Below are 26,044 nucleotides of genomic sequence, written 5' to 3'. Positions count from 1 at the left end.
GGCAGATTAATGGCTGTTGACTCACCAGCTAAATTGGTTAGGGGACTGTTGTGCCACTACATGTTGTGTCATAATATGCTGGGCATTGCAGGAGTATTTCCATTGCAAAGCAGGCTTAAATGCTGGTGATAATGGTTAGGGCTTGGAAACACAGTGTGCCTACTGGATCTGATTATTAGGGTTGTTTTTTCTGGGTTTTTTTTCCTGTTGCTTTACAGTTTTCTTCCCATCGGAGCCATGCAGTTACATCTCAGACCAGATTAGACTCAGCTGGTGCAGGAGCAGGCACAGCAACAGTCTCAAACCTGGTAACAACAAACTAAATAATTTAAATGTCTTGATGCAAAGTCCATCTTCACTGTCCCCTGGGAATGTCTCCAACACAAAACCCTTTGGAACAGAAGGGAGTTGTGTAAAAATATGTCCATAAATTGCAGTGGGATAACATTCCAGGCACCTTACGTCCCATGTCTTCCTCCCTCTTTCCCATTTATGAGTCTTTGTGAATATGTATACACTCTTGGGAAAAATGTTTTTAGGAAGTTGAATGGGTATTGGGTAACCTTGAGGCCATAAATGAAAGGTCATTGTGTTAATTCATTGTAGTTGAAATATGTATCTGTTATATTTCCCTTTTCTCTATTCCACTGTGATTAGCATTAACAGGCACCTTGCATTTGAAAGGGTCACATGACTTTTTCCTGTGAAGCACATTAGAATACCATTCTAGAAAAAATAGCCACGTTGGCATCACATCTTTATGCATCTTACAAGAAATTACCCGGGGGGGGGGGGTGTACCTGAATGTGTGATTGGGGGGCAGGGAGAAGAACCATGTTGGAAACCTCCACACAGGTATAAGAGTGGATAAGAGCATATGTGAAACTATACAAAGTTTGATTTTGTATTAACCTGTCAATAAAATTAGATATCTTTTCCATTCTCGAATGTCATACTTAAAAACTAAGCCTTAAGTGCCCTGTTTTATTTTTCTAAATTTCTAAATAACCTTGCAGTGATGATTTCAGAACAGTTCATAGCCCAAAGGGGGCTGAGCAAACATCTCAAGGAGAGGGCATTCTATAACATTTCTTTGTGGTCAAGTTCCAAGTACACAAACTAATAGAATGTTGTGAGGGTAGCTATAGCTGTGGTAACCTTTGACCTGTGGCAGCCTTTGGCTTGTAGAGTTTTCCCTTATGGCCACAAGATCTATAAGCCCTGGTAGTCACACTGTAGACTCAATGAAGGACACTGAGAATATACCTTGCCACATAAGTGATTAAATAATCCCAACAACATTTTGCACAAGTTAGCATCATAAAGAATGCAAAATCTTGGTGGCTAACTCAGGCTGATTATGAAAAAGCTTTGTATATGTAAATTAAATACTAATTGCATTTCTGTTTGTTTGTCATAGCCCTTGACGAGGATTGTGACATCAGCACAACAAAAGGCTGGAAGAACAATCACTGCTAGGATCACTGGCAGGTCTGATTTTGGACCAAAGAATCGATATGGTAATAACTTAGCTGTATTTGGAGTTTCTCCTCCCATGAACTCCATTGTTGTGGAAAAACATCACCCAGTAACTCAAGTAAGTCATGCAATGTTTATATAATGTTGTACCTTCCCTTTCACTAAGTAACAGCTTCCTTAATTTCTCTCTTAATGCAGGCCTCATACTAAAGAGATGATTTCTTAATCATTCTTAATTACATTTATTTCTTAACAAATTAAATCTTAACATGCTCATTGGAAACCCTCAACATTTTGTTTTTTTGTGATGTGAGAAATATTCTGTTTGGTCTTATCTGCTTCCTGTATCTTCCTGCTTGGCATTTAACTAGTTACATTTGGTGTTCAAAGCACTTTGTGTACATTATCACATAAATCCTTATAACTGCACTAGTGGGCTATTATTAGCATCTCTGTATTGTAAATTGCCCTTCTAATTCTTCTGCTGGGTTTCAAGAATGTGCCATACTCTCCTTGCGGGCAGGGTTCTTTTGCATGCTGATGTTGCCTCTTTAAAGCAGCTAGTGCAGCATTTTCTACTTTCCTTAGCCAGACTATGTAGTAGACTTTTGGCTGAGATTCATAGTGTGTGATTGTAGATTCTGATGAACAGGAGGCAGTATTTGATCAAACTAAGTGCATGAGGGGAGACTACATCTAGATGAAGAGCAGTCCTGTCTAGGGTCATAGGGTGGGTAGATTTGGATAGACAAAGCAATACAAAGGAGAAGACCAAACTGCTCTTCTCAGCCAGGCCATAGCCCCAGAGATATCGTGGAGAAAACTCAGAGGGTCTTGAGTGGGGGAGGGAACGCAGGGCCTTGAAGGGGGGTAGGAATCATACCCTTTGGTATTGCCCAGAGGGGCCACTCAAAAGAGAGGTAATGGCCTGGGACTCCCTTGCCCATTTAGAAGTACATTTTATTAAAGATTTTTGTGCAAGAATGTACAACAATTCAAATATAACATTATTTATAGTTTTTCTTTCTCAAAGGGACTCTAGGCAGATTACACATAGCGAGTCAGTACAATCAACAAAATGGGGCAATAAGTAACTTATGTATTAGGATTTTAGAAGTCTGGAAACACCAGAAAGAACTGAAGCATAGTATAAATATTTAACATGACACATTAAGCAGTACAAAAATTACATAATTGGATCCTGTTATAAACCTCAGTATAGACCATAGTCCCTAATCATTTAACCAAGTAAGGTTTGTGAACCATTTTGTAGAGTTGCAATCCTAATTACCTGTGAAGAAGAAGAAGAAGATATTGGATTTATATCCCGCCCTCCACTCCAAAGAGTCTCAGAGCGGCTCACAATCTCCTTTACCTTCCTCCCCCACAACAGACACCCTGTGAGGTGGGTGGGGCTGGAGAGGGCTCTCACAGCAGCTGCCCTTTCAAGGACAACTCCTGCAAGAGCCATGGCTGACCCAAGGCCATTCCAGCAGCTGCAAGTGGAGGAGTGGGGAATCAAACCCGGTTCTCCCAGATAAGAGTCCGCACACTTAACCACTACACCAAACTGGCTCTCCAGTTTCTGTGCAGAAAAGCCCTCTTTTATAGGTCAGTTTTTCATAGTTTGCACATTTGAGCACTGCTTTTAAACACTTGAAAGAGCTGATTCTCACAAATAGCGAATGAGGCAAACCTCTTCCTTACTATTCCTTTAAAATGTCAGGTATGAACAGATATGATTGACTTTAAAACTGGGGGGAAAGTCATAGAGGACTGGCTTGAAGTATGGTAGTTACATATAAGAACACTTTTTATGTAGAGAAGTGTTCATTTGTGACAAGCCCAGACACAGCTTTGCTGCATCATCTGTGGTTTTGTGATATCTAGGTAGTCTTAGGCCAGCCTCTCCTGCATTTTGCAAGGCAGTTAACTTTTGAGAGTTGTATTTTTAGTGCACATATGGAGAAGGAAATCAGAAAAAACCAAGAGGTAAAGAAGGCAGTAAAAAAGACCTCTAGAAATTAGTATTCCTTGGAGGTATCCAAAGTGAGTCCGTGTAAGGTATTAGCAAAGCAGATTTTGACAAAGTTTGAGAATTCCTGAGGGGTACTGACTGTCTTTTGACTGATAGTACATTAGAAATCATGGTGACCTCAGAAAATCCTTCCTGGAGTTTTGTGTGTGTTTTATATCCTTTGTCTCCCACTCCTTCCCTTTCAGTATATTTGTAGATCTAGATGTCATTCAGATTCATGTTTCTTCTCCTACCTCTTTCCTCTACCTGTTACTACAACAGAGGTCATCTAAAACTTTTTTTGAAAGCCATGTTGCTTGTCAGTCATAGTATACATTTTTGGGTTTAAACGAATATGTATGAGGAGGATCAAAAGCAGTACCATTGGGGTTGACAGGAAAATTATGTAGCTTTCCTGGTGATGAGCTGTCAGTCTAGCTGTTTGGCTGACAAAATACAAGATGATTAGCATAATCAGGCTTGGGTGCAGTAAAATTTCATACTTACTGTGTATAGCTGGGGAAACAAGTGTGCATATATGAGAGTTTTTTCTGGACCCCAAAAGCCAAAGGGCTTGGGGTGGTGGGTAGGATGGAAAGGACTGCCGTCACAGAACTTCAGAATAAGAGATCCCATTTGACTACTTATTTCTGTAATTAAACAAGACCCACAGAATCCTTTATATAACATTATCTTGCAGTAAATTCTTAAACACTTGTTGACCAATCTCTTTACAACCCTTTTTTTTTTGTTTGATATCTGTATGGTACCATTTTAACTGAAGTATATTTCTCGGAAGCTCTTTGTTATTATTGTACCTTTTGATCGTAACATTTTGAAATAGTTTTGAATTTGTAGGATAAAGCAGAAAAAGTATAACTGCTTCTTGCTTGTTTGTTTCAGCAAACTATATCTCAAGCAACTGCGGCTAAGTATCCTCGAACATTGCACCACTTTCCCAGCACCACCAGCACAAGGCCTTCAGGACACAGTGGGAAAACTCCTCCCCAGCCCCACAGCATCATCCAGTCAATAAAGGTTGTTGACTAGATTGACAGGCTGAAATCTTTAAATTTTACCTTGAGCAGGTAAAGAAGATTTTCCAAGTTGCAGTTTAAAAAGTGCTCCCTGTTTCTGAATCAACATGGAGATGTCCTAAGGATGCATCATGGTTTATTTTCCCCCTTCAGAAATATGATACATGATAAAATGTTTGAGACATAAAAATAACCCCCTTGAGTTTGTGTGGTAGTTCTGTGTAACTGCAAATAAGGTCTAATTGAAATTCTTATTTTCTTAACCTATTTTAGTAAATGTGTGTGTTTATTTAAGGAATCAACTGAATATTTTTAATAAAAAGAATGGACTTTTTGAATAGTGTTAAGGCTTGTGAATATTTATCCAGTACTAGACCAATAATAGCTATTATACATAACTTTGTTCTGAAATGGGTCCTAAACAAGTGGTATCAGAAATACAGCTTGAGGAAGAGAAGAAGAAGAAGAATTGCAGATTTATACCCCGCCCTTCTCCGTGAATCAGAGACTCAGCAGCTTACAATCTCCTATGTCTCCCCCCCCCCCACAACAGACACCCTGTGAGGTGGGTGGGGCTGAGAGAGCTCTCACAGCAGCTGCCCTTTCAAGGACAAGTTCTGCAATAGCTATGGCTAACCCAAGGCCATTTCAGCAGGTGCAAGTGGAGGAGCGGGGAATCAAACCCAATTCTCCCAGATATGAGTCCACACACTTAACCACTACACCAAACTGGCTCTCTTGTTTCACCCACATTTAATTGAAAAGCACTACTGTTTCCAAAAGAAAGTGAGCCACATATAACGTGATAAATTTGTTTTAAATTAGGTAGGCAATGTGATGTACCAAGTGTAAAAAAGCAAAATATATATCAGACACATCTGTATAGAGTTCCCTGTTAGCACAAATTTCTTTTGTTTCTAGTTCACTTTGTACCCATTTGCTTATTGCAGGTCACACAATGCATTTTTCCATGGTGAATTTCTGAGTTTTACTTGTACCTGTAGTACAGTCTCCTGGGGACACTAAAACACAGCAGGTTGGATCCAGGCTAACATTACCACAAACACAAGGAGTGATTAGTTTTCCATGTCCCCCTTCCCATAGCAGCCTAAAATGCCTCTGAAGTTCTGTTCCTGAGACGGGGGTGGGGAACCACTGAGAATAGATTGCTGTGGAAGGGGTGCAGGAAACTCTTACGTTGTAGGCAGAAATGCTTGGGCCTGTGAGAATGTCTAGTCTGGATTCAAGCCCAAAGGACTACAGTGGGTTTCAAAGCCCCAAATGAAAAAGCAGGAGCCAGGGAGAAAGAAATTAGTCATCCAGAGTGTTGATTTGGATATTTGAAGGTTCCATGCAGCGTTATCTCAGCAACATGAAGGCTGCTGCTTGTTTTCTTCCCATAGTATCCAAGTATATCAAATGCCTGGTCAAGTGGGAGAAATTTGTGCCCCTCCCCCTCCTGTAACAATCCAGCTTGCTTGACAGGTGATAGTGTCATGGGTAGTACCTATGACAGTTCCTTCCGCATGATCTTGGCCTTCAGCATGATGGTACAAGGAAGGGAAGCTGTAGCAGCTCCAACACCACTGTGCTAATATTGGGTGGGGGGTTGGGGTTGAACAACAGGATGACTATCACATGCATTCACTCCTTGATGTCTGTGATGGCATACTTGGGTGAGAGGGCTGCAGTGAATTAAACAATGTGGACAATGTTTTGGCATAACCTCAGACTTGATACTCTTCAAGAGAAGCAATTAATACTTCCAACTGTGAGTTAGTGTTGAATGAATAAGACACAAATGAAGTTATGTGAATGTGTTTGTGGCTTCAGCCCCAAAGCACATTTAACTTGAAAGTTTCCACTTAAACTAATGATGCTTGTTGATATGTGTAGGTTCTGCAGATGGGGATCCTGTTGTAACTAATATCCTAATCCTGACGTCTCGTATGAAAATAAATCCCACTGATTTTAATGGTGCATTCGCTCATGTATGTTTGCTTAGTTATGTACCTTTAGAACAACTCACAGAACCAGATTATAGGATTCGTAGAGTAAATGAATGAAAAAACTATTGGTACTGTACACTGTTGGTTACTCTACCTTAGCTACACTCAACAGTATATATTGTATTTAAAGTTATGCTGTGATCCTATCTCATAGTTACTAGACTACTATTCAAGGGACGGCTGTATTCATACAGAAGTTTCTTTTTCTCTTCTAGCAATAGTGTATTTAATGCCATACTCAACTGTAGATGTCCAGGAGCATATTTTTAGCTGGGACATAAGTGTCTGCAGGGAAAAGGGGTCTGAAAAACCAACTTATTTGCATTCCTTTAGATTGTGGCTTTTCAGTTGAGTTGTTAATACTTCCACAATACTATGCCTGTCAGTTCATTATGGAAAAATATTTGATTTATACTGGCAATGGTTTTTAGGGTCTTGATTTCTCATATAAGCACAATTTGTTTCCAAAGGGAAAGGTTTTCCCGTTAAAAAATATCCGGGAACAAACTTTGCTTATGCAGGAACTTGTACAAGAAGAACATAACGTGTTTCTTATTTCACAAATCTAAACAGCTTGATGTGAAATTTGCTATTCACAACTTGTAGTTTAAACTACCATAGTATTTTTTCTCTTTAATACACAAAGAATATAATTTAATTTCACATGTTCAACATGAGGTAGTTACTCATCAGAGAAACTTAGTAAGGGAAGAGAGAACATTCTATATCTATCTGGCCAAAAACAACTGGAAATGAAAAGGGGGGGGGGGGGGGGCTTAACTGAAAGAGTTAAATTAAGAACCGAAAAGGTTAACTGCAAACCAAGGTAGGGCCAACAATTAAAAATTGATATAGGACCAAGAAAGGAGTTTTAAAAATCAAATAATAGGTATCATAAGGCAGAAGAATGCTTGTGAGGCCTCCTTAAAACTGGCCTTGATCTTAGTCAATTGGATACATGCAGAGTGATGTTTCTTACTGCATGCCTTCCAGTCTTGGTCCAGAGAGTACAGGTGCAGACTACTGATTAGAGCCAATGTACCATAGATAATGTGCACTGTTGAGCCCATAAATGTTTTTAACCCATTTGATAATACGTGAATTCCTCATAATATTTAGGTTTTACATAGCCGCCCTGAGCCTGCCTTGGCAGGGAGGGCGGGGTATAAATAAAAAATATTTATTTATTTATTTATTTTTATTTTTAAATTATTGGCCCTACATTGGTTTACTTAGTTAACCTTTTTGGTTCCTGAATCAATTGGACCCAGATGGAAAATCTGAATTGTGTTTGTACCACAAATACATATAAAATTAAGGTGCAGTAGATTGGAAGAAAAGTGTTTGAACTATAAAGTTTCTCTTACAACAGTTTAGGTACAGGAGGAGTGTGGGCTGCTTGCAGCTAATAAACTGTTTCATTTGCAAATTATTCTAGAGCATGGCTTCAAGCTCTCTTCTGCGGGTGAGCTCATAATATTGCACATTTTTTGGATTCTACACCAGCATTATTCTCTGCTCGTATCTTCTCTGGAAGAGGAAATATTCTCATTAGAAATCTGGTGGTTTTGATATCTTAAATCTATGACAAATGTGAATTAACACAACTAAACCTACAGTATTCAGTAGCTAGCCTACCTTATGCTACGAAACACATCACAACACATTAAAGTAAAATCAGAGGTAACTACATAATTATTTAACTTGATCCCCTTCCCTCCTGAAGAAAATCCCCTCAAAGCTGGCTATTTAGCTATTACTAAATTTCAGAAAGGGCATTTTCTGCTCTTCTCTTTTGGTTCTTTGTCATGTGTACTGACTGGTTAGACAGCAATTGCACACCTTCACAAACCTTTGCCATATTCTATTCTTTGGCAACAAAATATCTTTACCAGTTTTTTTCCTCCTGAGGCAGTAGCATCCTGCCATTTATGAATTTAAATTGTTTCAAAGATTACAAGCTCTCCTCCAGCACATCATAGGGCCAGTAGCAACTCGTTACCTGTAACAAGTGGACTGGACATGACACTAGATCATGCCACAATTAAAATCTGTGGTTGCAATAACCATCAGTCCTTTTTTGTTAAAAAAAAGAGCTCTAGTAATTAAGGTTGCACTGATTTCCAGCAATTTCTTCCTCAAGACTTGGGAGAACCCTTCCCCCCACCAAGTTTCAGTACTCTCTACAGGTGAGTACCATAACCTCCACACTCACAAAAAAAAAGACTATGATCGGGAAAGGCCATGTTAAGTGCTTCCCATATCACAGAAAAGTCTAGACCCTCTTTTAACCATATAAAAACATTCTAGTTATGGAACTTGTGGTCAGTCGTAACTTGCTCACCAGAAAGTTGTGGGAATCCCCCTCTCCTCAGATCTTCATATAAATGTTTAACTGGATTCTGACCAGCCATTAGGACACCATGTAACCAGATCAGAAACATCCTATGTCCATGTTCCTTGTAGCTCTTTTTCCCTAGACATTAGATATATTACTGTTAGTTGCCTAAAGAAAAAACAGGTCCCTATAGTTTGTTCTTTGGGTGATCATCTGTGCATTCCTGCTGATGTGTTTTTCACCTGCATACAGTAACAATTTGAAAACTTCTAGAGATAGCTTTTAGGTGCAGAAGTCAGCCCCCTTCAAAGATGCAGCTCCGTGTGCACATGTCCATGAGGGAAAAGTCATATCTTCTCCTACCATTCCTTCCAAAACTAGGTATGTCAAAACAAACAAAAGAGCTAAAAAATCTAGATGTTTGAGATGGAGCCATCTCTTCTGAGGTGATTATAACTGGTTGATGGGATGCCTGTTACAGTATCCTGAAAATGAGGCATCTATCATGAGTGTCACCTGAAGACATGGTGACATGAAGGGGACTTCCTCATGTAGATTGTAGTGGTGAGTCCACCAGAGAGTTCTTAGTACTGCTGATTCATAGGAGCTTCTCCCAGGAGTCTTGCATGAGCTCGAGACTGTGGTAGAACTAGAACAGCTCCGCTGGAGAGATGGCATAGAATTTTTCTAAACAAATAAATGGACAGGTCTCAGCTTGATGAACAGGACTATGGCTATTGAGGGTGCTAGTAACCATGGGCTCTTTCTGAATCTTTCCAGTGATTGCTAGATCACAGACTGCACTACCTTGGTATAGTGGTTTAGAGTAGGGGTCCCCAACCCCCATGCCATGGACCAGTACTGGTCCGTGGCATGTTAACAACTGGGCCGTGAGTTGTATAGTTATTTCATTATATATTACAATGTAATAATAGAAATACAGTGCACAATCGTATAATCTCAAAACCATCACCATCCCCTCCCTGGTCCATGGAAAAATTGTCTTCCACGAAACTGGTCCCTGCTGTCAAAAAGGTTGGGGACCACTGGTTTAGAGCATTAAACCTAGGTCTGAATCCCACACTGTTCCATGGATGCTAGTTTGGTGACCTTTAGGCAGTCACACTCACTCAGCCTAACATACTAGGCAAAAATACAAAAATACAAAATATTGTGCACAAATACTCTTAACTGGTGTAAATAAAGTTCTATTATAATGAAATGAACAGCCTACAACAGTGGGCATACATTCATACAGTATAAATAGAAATAGAAAACAACAGTCTCAAAACAATATTCCAAGGAGGACCCCACACAGTCACAGAGTTTTCAAAATGAGTACAATGACTCAAAAATAAAGTTCCACAGGAGTCCCTCCGTTGTTTGTTGACTTCTGAAGGACAAATTCTAGCCTTCACGCAAACCCCGGATTTGATTGCGTTCCGCTGCTCCTGCAGCTTCCTCGTAAGTCAACTGTAAACAACAAAAGTGACCGATAAAAACCACCCTAAACCAAAGTGATTTTAACAAAAACATACAGATACAGTAGGTAAAACAACCTGAAAAATCCAGCCAAGTTCTTTCTCAAACGCCCATTTTGATATCTTAATTTGCAGCTTGGGCTGCCAGAGCCCACGGCTTTTTTTAAAGGGACGGACACAGCTGTTGTTGTTTAACCATTTAAAAGAGACCACACCACACTCTCCAACATACCCAAGAAACACCAAACATTATATATAACAAGAGAAATCATTGTGTTGGTTAAGGCCAGAGGGTTCAATGGTGTTTAAACGATGTATCCACCGTGCCTCTTTTTGTAACATGGTCCTTTGTAAATCACCACCTCTACTATCACCAATTTTCTGAATCACAAAGAATTTTAAGGCTTCTAAGTTATGATCAGTCTCAGTAAAATGTTGAAGGAGAGGAACACCAGGAACTTGATGGCGAACCCTTGAGATGTGTTCCAGAACACGTGTCTTAATAGCCCTACGGGAACATCCTATGTACATTTTAGAGCAATCTCCACAGACCAGGGCATAGATGACCCCTTTAGAGTCAGAATTAGTGAAACCTGTCAATTTAATGGTTGTTTGGGATCTAGGATCCACATACTCTTTTATTTGTAGAGAGTACTTGCACGCTTTGCAACCCTTGCAACGGAAATGACCAGGGGGCAATCGAGAAGACGTCTGTGCAGTATTCAAATCCGTATGTACCAAATAGTCCCTTAGATTCCTAGATCTACGGAAACCAATTATAGGTGGGGAGGCACATCCTGCAATGCTGGAAACAATACCCCAATGGCGCAAAATGATGTTTTTAATCGCTAATGCCTTCGGAGTATATTGTAATGAACAAAATAATCTTTGATTTTCCCTAGCCTCTCCATTCTGTTTGTTCGTACGCTGAAGCATAAGGGAACGTCCTTGTTTGGCAGCCCTCGTCTCCGCCCCTTTGATGACTGTTTCTGGATAACCCCGTTCCTTAAACTGCACTGTCAGTTGATTACACGATTTTTTATATACTCAGTGACTGAGGTGCTGTTTCGTTTCATGCGTAAGAACTGCCCATAGGGTATATTATTCCGCAAAACGGGAGGATGGAAAGAGTCATAATGTAGATACCCATTCTTAGCCACCGCCTTTCTATGGTTCTTAATAGCTAGAGTATTATTGGCAGTGCGATACACCACTGTGTCCAAAAATACAATGGTGTCAGGATCTCTATTAAAGGAAAACTTAATGCTAGGGTGACAAGAGTCCATCCATTCAACTAAACTCTCCAATCTTTCTGCATGTTTCATAATCAAAAAGATGTCGTCCACAAACCTAACAAAAAACAATATGTCTTCAAAGAAAGGGTTAACGTCACTGTTACAATAAAAATCATTTTCCAGCACAGCCATAAACAAACAGGCAATAGATGGCGCCAGAGCGCTGCCCATCGCAACCCCTTTACGTTGCAGAAAAAATTCTTGGTCAAAACGAAAATAGTTATTTTCAATAATCAGGTCCACTAGCTCCAACAAAAAAGGTGTTGGTGGATCCAAGTCCTCTCTCTGATCCAAATAACACTGAGCTGTACTTCTCAAATCCTCAAAGGGAATATTAGTGTATAATGATTGAACATCCAATGTTACTAATGAGGCATCTGCAGGGATATAAAAATCCTCAATCTTAGAGACAAAATCTGTCGTGTCTCTAATAAAACTGGGAATCTTACAAACAAAAGGCTTCAAAAAGTGATCCACAAATTTAGATAGGGGTTCTAGTAACGAACCCTTTCCTGACACAATTGGACGACCAGGAGGGGGTCTGATTTCTTTATGTACCTTCGGGAGGGCATAAAAATCCTGAATCACAATCCCACCTCCTTTATCAGCTGATTTAATTACAAGATCGGGATTATCAGATAGTTGGGATAAAATGGTGCTTCAGGATCTTGAACAACTAGAGCGTCAACAAAACCCTTACTTCAACAATCTGAATAAATATGAAAGGGACATTTTATCCCAACTATCTGATAATCCCGATCTTGTAATTAAATCAGCTGATAAAGGAGGTGGGATTGTGATTCAGGATAGGCAGGACTATCTCTTGATGGTAGGTTCATTATTATCGGATGTGGAATACTATACACGTCTTAACACTGATCCAACTGAAAGAATATCTAAATTGGTGAGGATGGTACTTGTAGACGCTAGAGAAATGGGGTATATCTCCAAGAAAGAGTTTGAATTTTTGGATAACCCCCACCCTAAAGTACCTATTTTTTATGCCCTCCCGAAGGTACATAAAGAAATCAGACCCCCTCCTGGTCGTCCAATTGTGTCAGGAAAGGGTTCGTTACTAGAACCCCTATCTAAATTTGTGGATCACTTTTTGAAGCCTTTTGTTTGTAAGATTCCCAGTTTTATTAGAGACACGACAGATTTTGTCTCTAAGATTGAGGATTTTTATATCCCTGCAGATGCCTCATTAGTAACATTGGATGTTCAATCATTATACACTAATATTCCCTTTGAGGATTTGAGAAGTACAGCTCAGTGTTATTTGGATCAGAGAGAGGACTTGGATCCACCAACACCTTTTTTGTTGGAGCTAGTGGACCTGATTATTGAAAATAACTATTTTCGTTTTGACCAAGAATTTTTTCTGCAACGTAAAGGGGTTGCGATGGGCAGCGCTCTGGCGCCATCTATTGCCTGTTTGTTTATGGCTGTGCTGGAAAATGATTTTTATTGTAACAGTGACGTTAACCCTTTCTTTGAAGACATATTGTTTTTTGTTAGGTTTGTGGACGACATCTTTTTGATTATGAAACATGCAGAAAGATTGGAGAGTTTAGTTGAATGGATGGACTCTTGTCACCCTAGCATTAAGTTTTCCTTTAATAGAGATCCTGACACCATTGTATTTTTGGACACAGTGGTGTATCGCACTGCCAATAATACTCTAGCTATTAAGAACCATAGAAAGGCGGTGGCTAAGAATGGGTATCTACATTATGACTCTTTCCATCCTCCCGTTTTGCGGAATAATATACCCTATGGGCAGTTCTTACGCATGAAACGAAACAGCACCTCAGTCACTGAGTATAAAAAATCGTGTAATCAACTGACAGTGCAGTTTAAGGAACGGGGTTATCCAGAAACAGTCATCAAAGGGGCGGAGACGAGGGCTGCCAAACAAGGACATTCCCTTATGCTTCAGCGTACGAACAAACAGAATGGAGAGGCTAGGGAAAATCAAAGATTATTTTGTTCATTACAATATACTCCGAAGGCATTAGCGATTAAAAACATCATTTTGCGCCATTGGGGTATTGTTTCCAGCATTGCAGGATGTGCCTCCCCACCTATAATTGGTTTCCGTAGATCTAGGAATCTAAGGGACTATTTGGTACATACGGATTTGAATACTGCACAGACGTCTTCTCGATTGCCCCCTGGTCATTTCCGTTGCAAGGGTTGCAAAGCGTGCAAGTACTCTCTACAAATAAAAGAGTATGTGGATCCTAGATCCCAAACAACCATTAAATTGACAGGTTTCACTAATTGTGACTCTAAAGGGGTCATCTATGCCCTGGTCTGTGGAGATTGCTCTAAAATGTACATAGGATGTTCCCGTAGGGCTATTAAGACACGTGTTCTGGAACACATCTCAAGGGTTCGCCATCAAGTTCCTGGTGTTCCTCTCCTTCAACATTTTACTGAGACTGATCATAACTTAGAAGCCTTAAAATTCTTTGTGATTCAGAAAATTGGTGATAGTAGAGGTGGTGATTTACAAAGGACCATGTTACAAAAAGAGGCACGGTGGATACATCGTTTAAACACCATTGAACCCTCTGGCCTTAACCAACACAATGATTTCTCTTGTTATATATAATGTTTGGTGTTTCTTGGGTATGTTGGAGAGTGTGGTGTGGTCTCTTTTAAATGGTTAAACAACAACAGCTGTGTCCGTCCCTTTAAAAAAAGCCGTGGGCTCTGGCAGCCCAAGCTGCAAATTAAGATATCAAAATGGGCGTTTGAGAAAGAACTTGGCTGGATTTTTCAGGTTGTTTTACCTACTGTATCTGTATGTTTTTGTTAAAATCACTTTGGTTTAGGGTGGTTTTTATCGGTCACTTTTGTTGTTTACAGTTGACTTACGAGGAAGCTGCAGGAGCAGCGGAACGCAATCAAATCCGGGGTTTGCGTGAAGGCTAGAATTTGTCCTTCAGAAGTCAACAAACAACGGAGGGACTCCTGTGGAACTTTATTTTTGAGTCATTGTACTCATTTTGAAAACTCTGTGACTGTGTGGGGTCCTCCTTGGAATATTGTTTTGAGACTGTTGTTTTCTATTTCTATTTATACTGTATGAATGTATGCCCACTGTTGTAGGCTGTTCATTTCATTATAATAGAACTTTATTTACACCAGTTAAGAGTATTTGTGCACAATATTTTGTATTTTTGTATTTTTGTATTTCATATATTGTGCTGCCACTGTTCTTTTGCATTGTAACATACTAGGCAGGCTTGGTGTGAGGACAGAACAGAGGAGAGAATGTTGTTAGCCCCTTTGGGACCCCATTGAGGAGGAATAGTGGAGTATAAATATACAAAAAAATATGGAGTAGACCCTGTCTGGAGGGGTTGGGCCTTCTAGAGAGTCTAGTATTAGCCTTATTAATTGAAGAACCAGGGCCAGTGCTTCCAAGTAGGCGAGAAAGGTGCCTGTGTAGGGTGCCATCTGGCACAGCGGTGGGCTGGCCCTGCCATACACACCTTGGAGCACCCATCCTACCCCACTTCTCTCCGGAAGGTGAGAGTGGCAGGGCAGTGGAGGCCGTGGCAGCGTGTGTACTTCTTGGAGCCTGGGAAGGCAGGCTCTGTGGAGTGCATTGTGCACATGCTGTCTGGCCACTTTCACCTTCCCTGGGTGTGTGCTTCTGAAGCACAGACCTGGGGAAGGTGAGAGTGGTGGCACGCTGCACTCAGGTACTTGGAGCCTCCATCACAGTGGGTCCAGGGCCTAGGGCACCAGAAATTCTGGTGCCGAGCCTGTGAAGGGTAAGGGTATGACTTCCCAGTTGACATATAGCTAAACTAGACAACATAAATAAAGGCTCCCTGACAGTATTTTTGCTGTTAAGAGATGAAAGAATTGAGTAGGAAGGTGTGACTTTCCCCCTTGGACATCTGCAAACAAAGCTGCATGTGCAGGGGCAGAATTTTTACAGCTAAAAACACTAGCTCCAGAAGTTTCCAAACTGTAGCTCTGCACAGGCACAAAGCCCATCAATGTTACATGCAAAAAACATGAAGAAATAACAGATTTACAGCATATTTTCCAAAAATTAATTCACTTCCTTGTTAACTATGTTTACTGCCTTTAAACTATAGTTTAAACGAAGGCCATGTGACACTCATAGACCCAAACCTACAAGATGCTTTTCTAATTTGTAGAATGTTCTCTTTAAGATAAATAGAAAAGCATCTTTTAGGTTTGGGTCTATGGGTGTCACATGGCCTTCGTTTTATATTAACAAAGTGAAATCTTAGCAGACCAACAGTGCAGTCTTATGCAGTTATTCCAGTGTGTCCCCAATAGAATCAATGTGCTTAGACTGGATTAACTCTAAATAGGATTGCACTGTTAAACTTGCTTATGAGAAAACAAAACTGCAATAGCTGACATAAGGATCCATAGGAAGTCTCTTCGAATGCTGCCCTGAAAGGACATACAGCTAATTTTGATTTGATTTATTTGATTTATATCCCACCCTCCTGTGACGGAAAGCAGTGGGTTAAGAATAAACTGAAGGCGCACAGGGCTGCGTCAGGTGACCTGAGGGTGGGGGGGCAGAGTGCTCTGAGCTCTCAGGGAGGGAAAAAAAAAGTTGGTTGGGGACAGGAAACTGCTGAGGCAGGAGTTCTGTCAGGAGTCTGTCAGAGTGGGAGCCTGACAGAAAGACTGAGAGGGTCAGTTCGGGCCTGAGAGAGGCTGAGAAGAAGCTGATCCTGAGAAGAAGCTGGATGAGGAGACGGGGAAGTCTTCCAGAGACTGCCAGCTTGACCTAACCAGCCGAGAGGGCTGTGTGTGTGTGTGTGAGTCAGTTAAAGACCTGAACGGTCGCAGACACCAGGAAACTACTCTAAAGACCTAGTGAGGAGGTTGAGGGAGTAGATGTGGGTCAGAGACACCAAGAAGGGCTGAGAGAAGAGTCTTCAGTCGAGGGGTGTGACTAGACACATCTATCCCAAGAGGCCAGACCTCGACAAAAGGTGGAGAGGGAGTTGAAGGTGAACTGTGTAACGGTGAAAGACTCAACACAAAAGAAAAAGTAATCGTGAAGCCTGAAACAAAATAGTAACCTGTGTAAATATCTCCCATATCCCCAGTTTAAGACTGTTTGTAACAATAAATCTGTGGTTTTAAGTTCAAGTTCTCGTGAGCCTATATTGTGTGAGAAAAACCACAAAGCTGCAGTGGTCCCATCCATCGAAACAAGTAAAATACCCCGAAGAGACTGAAAATTAGAGATCTAGTGAGGCCGTGAAGCTGGCGCTGCGATAATTGGTTGCCAGCGTCGGGATTTCGAAGAAAACCCCCAAAATAAGTGTCACTAAGAGACACAGAAAGTAGAGGGATACTGCAGTGAAGGAATTAAGACAGTTTTGTGAAAAATTCCTGTCAGAAATGGCTCCTCCTAAGAGAACTACCACAGCCACGGGGGATGGGCAGACGCAAGAAGAGATTCCTGAGGTGAATCCTGGTCAGAGCATTGAGGCTATGAAAATACAGTTGGAATTGGCCAGAATAGAAGCAGAAAAAGAAATTCAGATGGCCAAGATTCAAGCAGAAAGGGAATCAGAAAGAGAGGAGAGAGAACACAGAGAAAGGGAAGCCGAAAGAGAAAAAGGAATGGAAATGGCTAGGCTGGAATCAGAGAAAGGAATGGAAATGGCTAGGCTGGAATCAGAAAGAGAGAGAGAACATGAGGAAAAAATGTACAGTTTGAAACTCCAGGAGATTCAGGGAAGGCCTGAGTTTCAACGTGATACTAGAAATGAGAGGCGCCTCACAGTAGAACAAAAGAAATTCCCCAAGTATCAAAAAGGGGATGATGTAGAAGCTTTTTTGTTTAATTTTGAAAGAACATGTAAAGATTTAAGAGTTGCTGATGAGGACAGAATGATTTATTTGAGACCTCAGATCTGTGGAGAGTTGAGTGAAATCTACTCTGAACTGAGGGATGAGGAGACTTCTGATTATCAATTGTATAAGGAAAGGGTCAGAGTCCGCTTTGGCTTAACAGCAGAGCAAAGCAGGAAAAAATTTAGAGAAATCAGAAGAAAGCCTGGAGAAACATACTCTCAACTAGGTTGTCGGTTAGACAGGGCCCTGAACAGATGGGTTGAAGGGAGTAAAGTTTCCACTTTAGAGGACCTGAAAAACTTAGTGGGCTTGGAACAGTTTTATAACCAAGTCCCCTCTCAGTATAGGTGGGTTCTGAGAGACAAGAAGTTGAAGACAGTAGAAGAAGCAGCTATGATTCTAGATGAGATTGAATCAGATCTAGGGAGATCAATGTGGACTGCTCCAACTAAAAAACCCCGAGTCTGGAACTCTCCAGAGAAGTCTGGGGCGGGTAACAACAACCCTGCAAAGCGGTACAGTCCACCTCCATACAGGAAGACCCAAGCTGCTTGCTTCCAATGTGGAGGAATTGGGCACTATGCCAAATTTTGCCCAGAAAAAGGGAAAAAGACCCCACCAGCTAAGACAGTTAAAATAGTGCAAAGTCAACAGAAAGAAGTAGAAACAAACCCCTCACTTCCAGAGAACACACCACCGGAAAGACCCAATAGTGTTCTGAAGGTGTGGAAAGTGCAGGAAAGCTTGAGTGAGGAATATACTGAGACTGTGATGGTAAATGACGAGGAAGTCAAGGCTTATAGGGACACAGGGGCGCAGGTTTCCCTAGTACAGCCAGAATTAGTAAAAAGTCATCAGTATTTGCCTGGAAAATCTTACACCATAAAAGGCATTAAAGGACCTACATTTGAAGTGGCCCTAGCAGAAGTTCCTATCAAGTATAGAGAGTTCCAAGGTGATTGGATTGTGGGAGTCCTGAGTGACATAGGAACATCGCTTCTATTGGGCAATGATTTAGCTGATGAGTTAAAGAGACAGCAAGCTAATCCTGTCAACATTGTTACAAGAAGCAGGCCAGAAGCAGCAACGACTGAGGTGTGTGTACAGCAACCAGCAGAAGAAGAGGAAACAATGTTGCAGACCATCCCTGCTGCAGAATTCCTCAGAGAGCAGCAACAAGATGACAGCCTGAGGGAACTATGGCAGAGAACTGGGGTGAGTGATACTGAGATCACAATTGAACACCCATGCCAATTTAAAGTGATAGACCAGAAACTATACCGGGTGGCTTTAAAAAGAAAACATAACATAGTGTGGGAAAGAAAGAAGCAATTAGTCCTGCCAAGAAAGTATAGGATGCAAGTGTTGGATTTGGCTCATGCATCACCCATGGCCTCTCACCTTGGCATCAATAAGACAAGGGACCGAGTGCAAGAACGGTTCTTTTGGCCAAATATGGGCAAGGACATAAGGGCTTTTTGCAAATCGTGTCAGGCCTGCCAAATGGTGGGGAAAGCTCTAGACAAAACTAAGGGTCTATTACAACCAGTCCCTATAGTCACAGAAGCCTTTGGGAAGATAGGAGTAGATATTGTTGGTCCTATCTCCAGAGTGACCAGAAGGGGAAACAAGTACATCCTGACCATCGTAGATTATGCCACCAAGTTTCCAGAAGCGGTTCCACTTAAGGACATTGAGGCAAAGACAGTGGCGGAAGCCTTATTGACTGTGTTTTCAAGATTGGGTTTCCCAAAAGAGATGGTGACTGATTTAGGCACCACATTTATGTCAAATGTGATGCAAGAATTGTTAAGAGCTTGTGGAATCCGGCATGTGACCACAACAGCATACCACCCACAAGCAAATGGACTCAATGAAAGGTTTAATGGCACCCTGAACCATATGCTAAAGACTTACGCATGCAAGCATCCCAACGATTGGGACCAGAGGTTGCAACATCTGCTCTTCGGGTACAGGGAGGTACCCCAAGAAAGTTCCGGGTTCAGTCCATTTGAACTGTTGTATGGAAGACAGATGTCATCTCTTACCTACAAGAACTACAACAGCATCTGCAGGAGGTGAGGACGGCTGCTGCAGACAACATGAGAAGATCACAACGACGGCAGAAGCAGTGGTACGACTCCAAGTCCAGAGACAGAGAGTTCAAGCCAGGAGACAGAGTACTGGTTTTGAAGCCCAGAAAGAAGAACAAGTTAGATGTGGCCTGGGAGGGACCTTATACCATCGCCCATAAGGTCTCCAACGTGAACTATGTAGTGAACTTAAGTGAAGATGGGGAACAATGTAGGGTGTTCCATGTAAATATGCTAAAACCTTATTTTGACAGGGGTAATTTGGTTTTAGTTGCAAAGAAGGGAGTGAGTGCGGGAACTGAATTGTCGGGTTGGGGGAAAATATCCCAGGAAGAAACCATTAAGGAGGTTCAGTTCGCCCCTTCTCTTAATGGAGAACAGAGAGCCCAATTACAAACGATATTGGGAGGGTACAAGACAATCTTTTCAGATGTACCAGGGAAGACGAACTTAGCGTGTCATAAGATTGACACAGGGGATTCGAGGCCTGTAGCACTCCAACCATACAGAGTGACTGGCCCGAATGCCAAGTATGTACAGCAGGAGGTAGAAGAGATGTTACAACTGGGTTTAATTGTACCATCAGAAAGTCTGTGGGCCTCACCTGTAGTCCTAGTCCCCAAACCAGACAAAACTATGAGGTTTTGTGTAGACTACAGGAGATTGAATAAAATAACAGTACCGGATGTGTATCCAATGCCTCGCATAGACGAGTTAGTCGAGACAATTGGAGCTGCCAATTTTACTACCACCTTAGATTTGACAAAAGGTTATTGGCAGGTAGCTATGGATCCAAAAGATCAACAGAAAACAGCGTTTATAACCAAGGAGGGACTCTTTGAGTTTACTGTGTTACCATTTGGGTTAAGGAATGCTCCATCCACATTCCAGAGAGTAATTGATAAAATGCTAGTAGGACTGAAAGAATTTGCGCTCGCATATATTGATGATATTGCTATTTTCAGTGCTACATGGAAGGAACACTTGCAGCATGTGGCCATTGTATTACAGCGAGTGAAAGATGCGGGTCTCACCATCAAGGCATCTAAGTGTCAACTAGCCATGGCCGAGGTTAAGTATTTAGGGCATGTGCTAGGAGGAGGTAAGATCAAAGCAGATTGGGGAAAGGTGCAAGCCATACATGAGTGGCCTAGACCCCAAACCAAGAAACAAATACGAGCATTTTTAGGTGTAGTAGGATACTACAGGAGGTTTATACCTGAGTTTAGCACGATAGCAGCACCGCTATGTGAGTGCACCAAGAAGAAGAACCCTGATCCAGTAATCTGGAATTCAGAGTGTGAACAAGCGTATGAACATCTGAAAGTGGTTCTGACCACGGAACCAGTGTTGAAAACTCCAGAGTTTTCAAAGGAGTTTACCCTCTTTACTGATGCATCTAATGTTGGGGTTGGTGCAACTTTAAGTCAGCAAGGAGAGGAAGGACTGTATCATCCAGTTCTGTATTTGAGCAGAAAGTTATTGGACCGAGAGCAACACCTCTCAGTAATTGAAAAAGAGTGTTTAGCGATTGTGTGGGCAATAGGTAAATTGAAACCATACCTATGGGGAAGGAAGTTTACACTGTGTACAGATCATTCTCCCCTGAAATGGTTGAACCAAGTTAAAGATACGAACAGCAAACTGATAAGATGGAGTTTACAGCTCCAAGATTACAACTTTGACATCCAGCATATCCCTGGGAAGCAAAATGTGATAGCAGATGCGCTATCAAGAAGAATGTGAAGTGTTAAAAGTCTGTTTGTATAGTAATGTTAAAGAGTATTAGACTGTATAACTGAGTAAGAATGTATATAATTTTGAAGTTGGTATTATGACAAAAGTGTTATAACGTAGTGTAACCCAAGCAAGTGTGCCCATGTCCCATTGCTCAGCAAAAGGCTGAGACCTTTCGCCTTGCGCAATGTCTCAAAAGGGGGAGGGACATGTGACGGAAAGCAGTGGGTTAAGAATAAACTGAAGGCGCACAGGGCTGCGTCAGGTGACCTGAGGGTGGGGGGGCAGAGTGCTCTGAGCTCTCAGGGAGGGAAAAAAAAGTTGGTTGGGGACAGGAAACTGCTGAGGCAGGAGTTCTGTCAGGAGTCTGTCAGAGTGGGAGCCTGACAGAAAGACTGAGAGGGTCAGTTCGGGCCTGAGAGAGGCTGAGAAGAAGCTGATCCTGAGAAGAAGCTGGATGAGGAGACGGGGAAGTCTTCCAGAGACTGCCAGCTTGACCTAACCAGCCGAGAGGGCTGTGTGTGTGTGTGTGAGTCAGTTAAAGACCTGAACGGTCGCAGACACCAGGAAACTACTCTAAAGACCTAGTGAGGAGGTTGAGGGAGTAGATGTGGGTCAGAGACACCAAGAAGGGCTGAGAGAAGAGTCTTCAGTCGAGGGGTGTGACTAGACACATCTATCCCAAGAGGCCAGACCTCGACAAAAGGTGGAGAGGGAGTTGAAGGTGAACTGTGTAACGGTGAAAGACTCAAAACAAAAGAAAAAGTAATCGTGAAGCCTGAAACAAAATAGTAACCTGTGTAAATATCTCCCATATCCCCAGTTTAAGACTGTTTGTAACAATAAATCTGTGGTTTTAAGTTCAAGTTCTCGTGAGCCTATATTGTGTGAGAAAAACCACAAAGCTGCAGTGGTCCCATCCATCGAAACAAGTAAAATACCCCGAAGAGACTGAAAATTAGAGATCTAGTGAGGCCGTGAAGCTGGCGCTGCGATACCTCCCCACTGAAGCAAGCTCAGGGCAGCTCACAAACAATAAAAGCAATAAAATCTTGCATTCTCACTCAGAGCATCTTTGACATCATGATGCGTAGATTTCCTCACTTTGGGCTGGCAGGCAAGGATAAACTTCTAATTATTATTTCCACTGCGGGGAAATAAATATTTTCATGTGGGGAAGCATTTTCTCGTGTATTTGTCTTTCTAGCTTTGTTCTGCTTCTTTCACTTTTCTGTTAAAGCCGCTCCACCCAAACCTTGCTATATCAGCTAGGCCACCTCAGCTGAAGCCACAGCAGTGGAATGGGGACCACAGCAACTTCAACAGAATCTGATGCCAATGCATCAATAGAGGTAAAGCTGCAACCTGGACATTAAGATCAACCTTCATTAGATATTACAAAACCAATATAACTTCTTCATCTCTGGCACAGATGCTCTGATAGCTTTGAACAGCATCCAACTCACCCTGGTGGATATCCAATTAATCTAGCATGTCCTTTTCCGAGTGAGACTGGCATGTTAGATTTACCATGAGTGCTAAGGTGAAGATGGGAAGCTAAAAGTCTGTCCCTGTTTCCTAACCCAACTGCTGATATCAATCAAGAATTCTCCCTTCTTTCCCTCTGAAGAAAAGGAATGCTTGTGGTAAATCCAATTTTCGGTTCTTAGCACACAGGGATCAGGTCATTCTCAGATCCCTTGCTCTGCCTGAGGTAAGTGAGCATCACAGCCAGGCCCCCTTCTCTTTCAGGTGAGTAGCTATGATGGTCTGCAGTAGAAGAGCAAGATTCAAGCCTGTAGCACTGGTCCCTTCTTTTGTAGCACCAAGACTGTGAAACTTCCCCCTTTTACTAGTAGTCTTGCCAAATCTGCAGTTTTATAAGCAACAGCAAGAACATTTTTATTTCCCGAAACTTTTAGGTAATTGAAAGCCTGGGAAGTTTTGTCAGATATATCTTTTCTTATCTCTGTTGGCTGTTGCTAATTCCCTCACTGTTTTTAGGATTGCTGCTTTTAACAATAACTTTAGATCTTGTACTTATTGGTATTGCTTTTAACAATTGTGCTTGGTTTTGCTAAATGCTTAGAACTGAACTAATTCCCTTTATATACTAGCTTGTGAAGTTTGATACTGTTTGAAGTAAAGGACTTTGCACTGTCTCTTAGCCTCAGACTTAAATGGGGGACTATGAGAGAGTCATAGATATGCCAGGATAATGAGCATCCTTTTCTTCTACTAATCTGATGCCATCCCTTTCATGTGCAGATTGCTACTCCTAGGGAAACTCACTTCCATTCTTGATACCTTCTCTCCACGTTATGTAAGCCTTCTCCATCTTGGGAGCATGAAAGCAGGACATGACTTCTATATCCAATTTAGCTAATTTGACTAGATTATAAACCTATATTTACTCTAACTGAGTAAATGGAGTTACAATAAAGGACTCATATTAGTTTGCAAAGACAAAGAGGCTCTGTGTGTAATTTTGTTCATGTCAGCACACATTGACCAGATGGGCTTAGCTGTGCTGGTGTGCTTTGAGCACTCTACTAAACCCAAATAATCCAACAGATACAGCATGAAGTAGTTTTCTTGGGGGGGGGGCACATAAACAGAGGCAGGAGTGTGGTTTGGTGAACCATTTAGACCTGCAGAAAACAGCTACTCTAATTTCCCTGTAAACAAAACAAAAATTAGTTCAAACTTCAGCTGGAACATCCCATATACCTATCTTCAAAAGATATACAACCATTTCCAATCCAGTATATTCACCTGTCCACTGTTCTTCAATAGCTTTGGTTTGGTCATCTGTAAATTGCCAGAACTGTGCAACTTTTTTCCATTCCTGCATTTTTAACAAGTTGTAAGACAGATTCCAGAGGGAGGAGCGGATCTGTTTGGTCTCTATTCTGTGATCTTGTTTAAAAGACAGGGTCTCATCAGGCAGATTACCACCACTTTGGAGATACTCCTATAAAGTAAAAAATCCATAGATAAGCTGTACAGGTTTAACTGATTTTTCAAATGACAGGTCTTTACAGATAATAAGAAAAATCTCCCTTGGAGTTAGTGCTTCACTAGAACTGCCATAAGCATTGTACCAGTGGTATGCTAACACATTTCCATGCCACTCCCCCCCAAAAAAGGAAGAAAAGAAAGGAGCATATCCTGAAACAAGAAGTAAAACTACACCAATACAAATGAATGTGTGGATCACACTTGTTGTCCAGGACACACAGGTTGCTATGGCACCTCCATCTTTTGGGGGGTGGGGTAGGAAAATGAATGATGGAGGAAGATTAAACAGATTGCAGGGGTTGTTTTGTAGAAAAATAGTTGGCAGAGCTCATTAGCATAACTCATTAGCATATGCTGCTCTGCCCACCAGCCAAAAGCAACCCAATGCAAAAAAGCAGAGCCCCAGGCAACCGAGGCCTGTTTGGGCTGGTTAGAGATCCAGCCAGCCCAAACAGGCCTCACTTACCTGAGGCTCTCCTTGGCCGCCACCTCCAGTCAAAAGGCCAGCAAGCTACTCGCTGCCCAAAATCACATAAGAAGTGGAGAAAGAAAGGGTGGTGCAGGCTTCTCCAGAGGTTAATGAAGGCTGCTGGGGTCGTGGCAAAGCTCCTGGTGGCTGGCTGGCTGCCCGCTCTCTTATTCCGGGGGATTGTTATTCAGCTGCACCTCCTATTCAATGGACAAAGTAGGTGGGGGGGGGGGCTGTCAGAAAGGTTCAGGAGCTGTGCTCCTGTGAGCTTCTTTTGAATTCAATGGTTAGATTCAGATTAAATTTTCCACTCACACAGGGTATTTTTGTCAATGGAGCAGAACATTCCTGCTTGCGCACCCTTGCTGCTGCATCCCAGTGATCTCCCCAAAATGCTGTCCCTGAGGGAATCTTCAGGAACTGCTTGCGGATCAGCAGCAGGAATTGCTCACACATTACAATACAATGTTACTTTGCAGCTTGTGTGAGCAATTGTCTTAAGCACAGGTTCCAAAGCTAAAAGAAAGCGACCAGTGGAAGGTGAACAAAACACAGAACTGAACCTAGGACCTGTATAGCAGCCACAGTGCACTGCAGTTTCCAGTTTGCCCAACCTCCAAGTGGTGGCTGGAGATCTCCCACTATTACAATTTATCTCCAGGTGGCAGAGGTCAATTCACCTGGCGAAATGGCTGCCTTGGTAAAACGCTGGTTCTCTGTTTAAGACAGCATGTAGATAGCATGCTCCCTGTTAGGGTCTGTATCCCAGTGTGATTTGCTTGATATTTTGCCAGCACATGTAACATTCTTCTGCTCTTACTTTTCCTACTCATGTTCTCATGTCTATACAGAGAACTTAACTGAGGGACAAATTACAGTTACAAAATGGGCAAATATCTTCCTTTAAGTACCGTTTTAGCTCAACAAAACAGCACAGGGGAGACAGGACCCCCTCCCCCCCACTCCACAGTCCTCAGCCAAAAATAGGCCTCTGCAGACCCTCCACTTTAGCACCAGTTTGGTGTAGTAGTTAAGTGCACGGACCCTTATCTGGGAGAACTGGGTTTGATTCCTCACTCCTCCACTTGCAGCTGCTGGAATGGCCTTGGGTCAGCTATAGCTCTTGCAGGAGTTGTCCTTAAAAGAGCAGCTTCTGGGAGAGCTCTCTCAGCCCCACCTACCTCACAGGGT

General features: G+C 41.9%; 2 protein-coding genes across 3 annotated transcripts in view; one reads left to right on the top strand and one right to left on the bottom strand.

Annotated features, from left to right (window-relative positions):
* Positions 1-4,867, top strand: part of POC5 (POC5 centriolar protein) — a 38,956-nt gene extending 34,089 nt beyond the window's left edge. For both annotated transcript variants that reach the window (XM_060235833.1, XM_060235835.1), the window contains 3 exons: positions 219-308; positions 1,421-1,597; positions 4,400-4,867. In XM_060235833.1, coding sequence (XP_060091816.1) covers positions 219-308; positions 1,421-1,597; positions 4,400-4,546 — 414 coding nt within the window. In that variant the 3' untranslated portion in view covers positions 4,547-4,867. The remainder of the gene's footprint in view (positions 1-218; positions 309-1,420; positions 1,598-4,399) is intronic.
* Positions 4,868-7,132: 2,265 nt separating this feature from the next.
* Positions 7,133-26,044, bottom strand: part of ANKDD1B (ankyrin repeat and death domain containing 1B) — a 65,403-nt gene continuing 46,491 nt past the window's right edge. Inside the window, exons 13-15 of the mRNA XM_060236433.1 lie at positions 24,139-24,337; positions 8,887-9,018; positions 7,133-8,072 (exon numbers count right to left, since the gene is read on the bottom strand). Coding sequence (XP_060092416.1) covers positions 8,014-8,072; positions 8,887-9,018; positions 24,139-24,337 — 390 coding nt within the window. The 3' untranslated portion in view covers positions 7,133-8,013. The remainder of the gene's footprint in view (positions 8,073-8,886; positions 9,019-24,138; positions 24,338-26,044) is intronic.

This window comes from Heteronotia binoei, chromosome 4 (assembly GCF_032191835.1).
Source record: "Heteronotia binoei isolate CCM8104 ecotype False Entrance Well chromosome 4, APGP_CSIRO_Hbin_v1, whole genome shotgun sequence".
NCBI classification, from domain to species: domain Eukaryota; kingdom Metazoa; phylum Chordata; class Lepidosauria; order Squamata; family Gekkonidae; genus Heteronotia; species Heteronotia binoei.
This window is presented reverse-complemented; position numbering and strand designations above follow the sequence as displayed.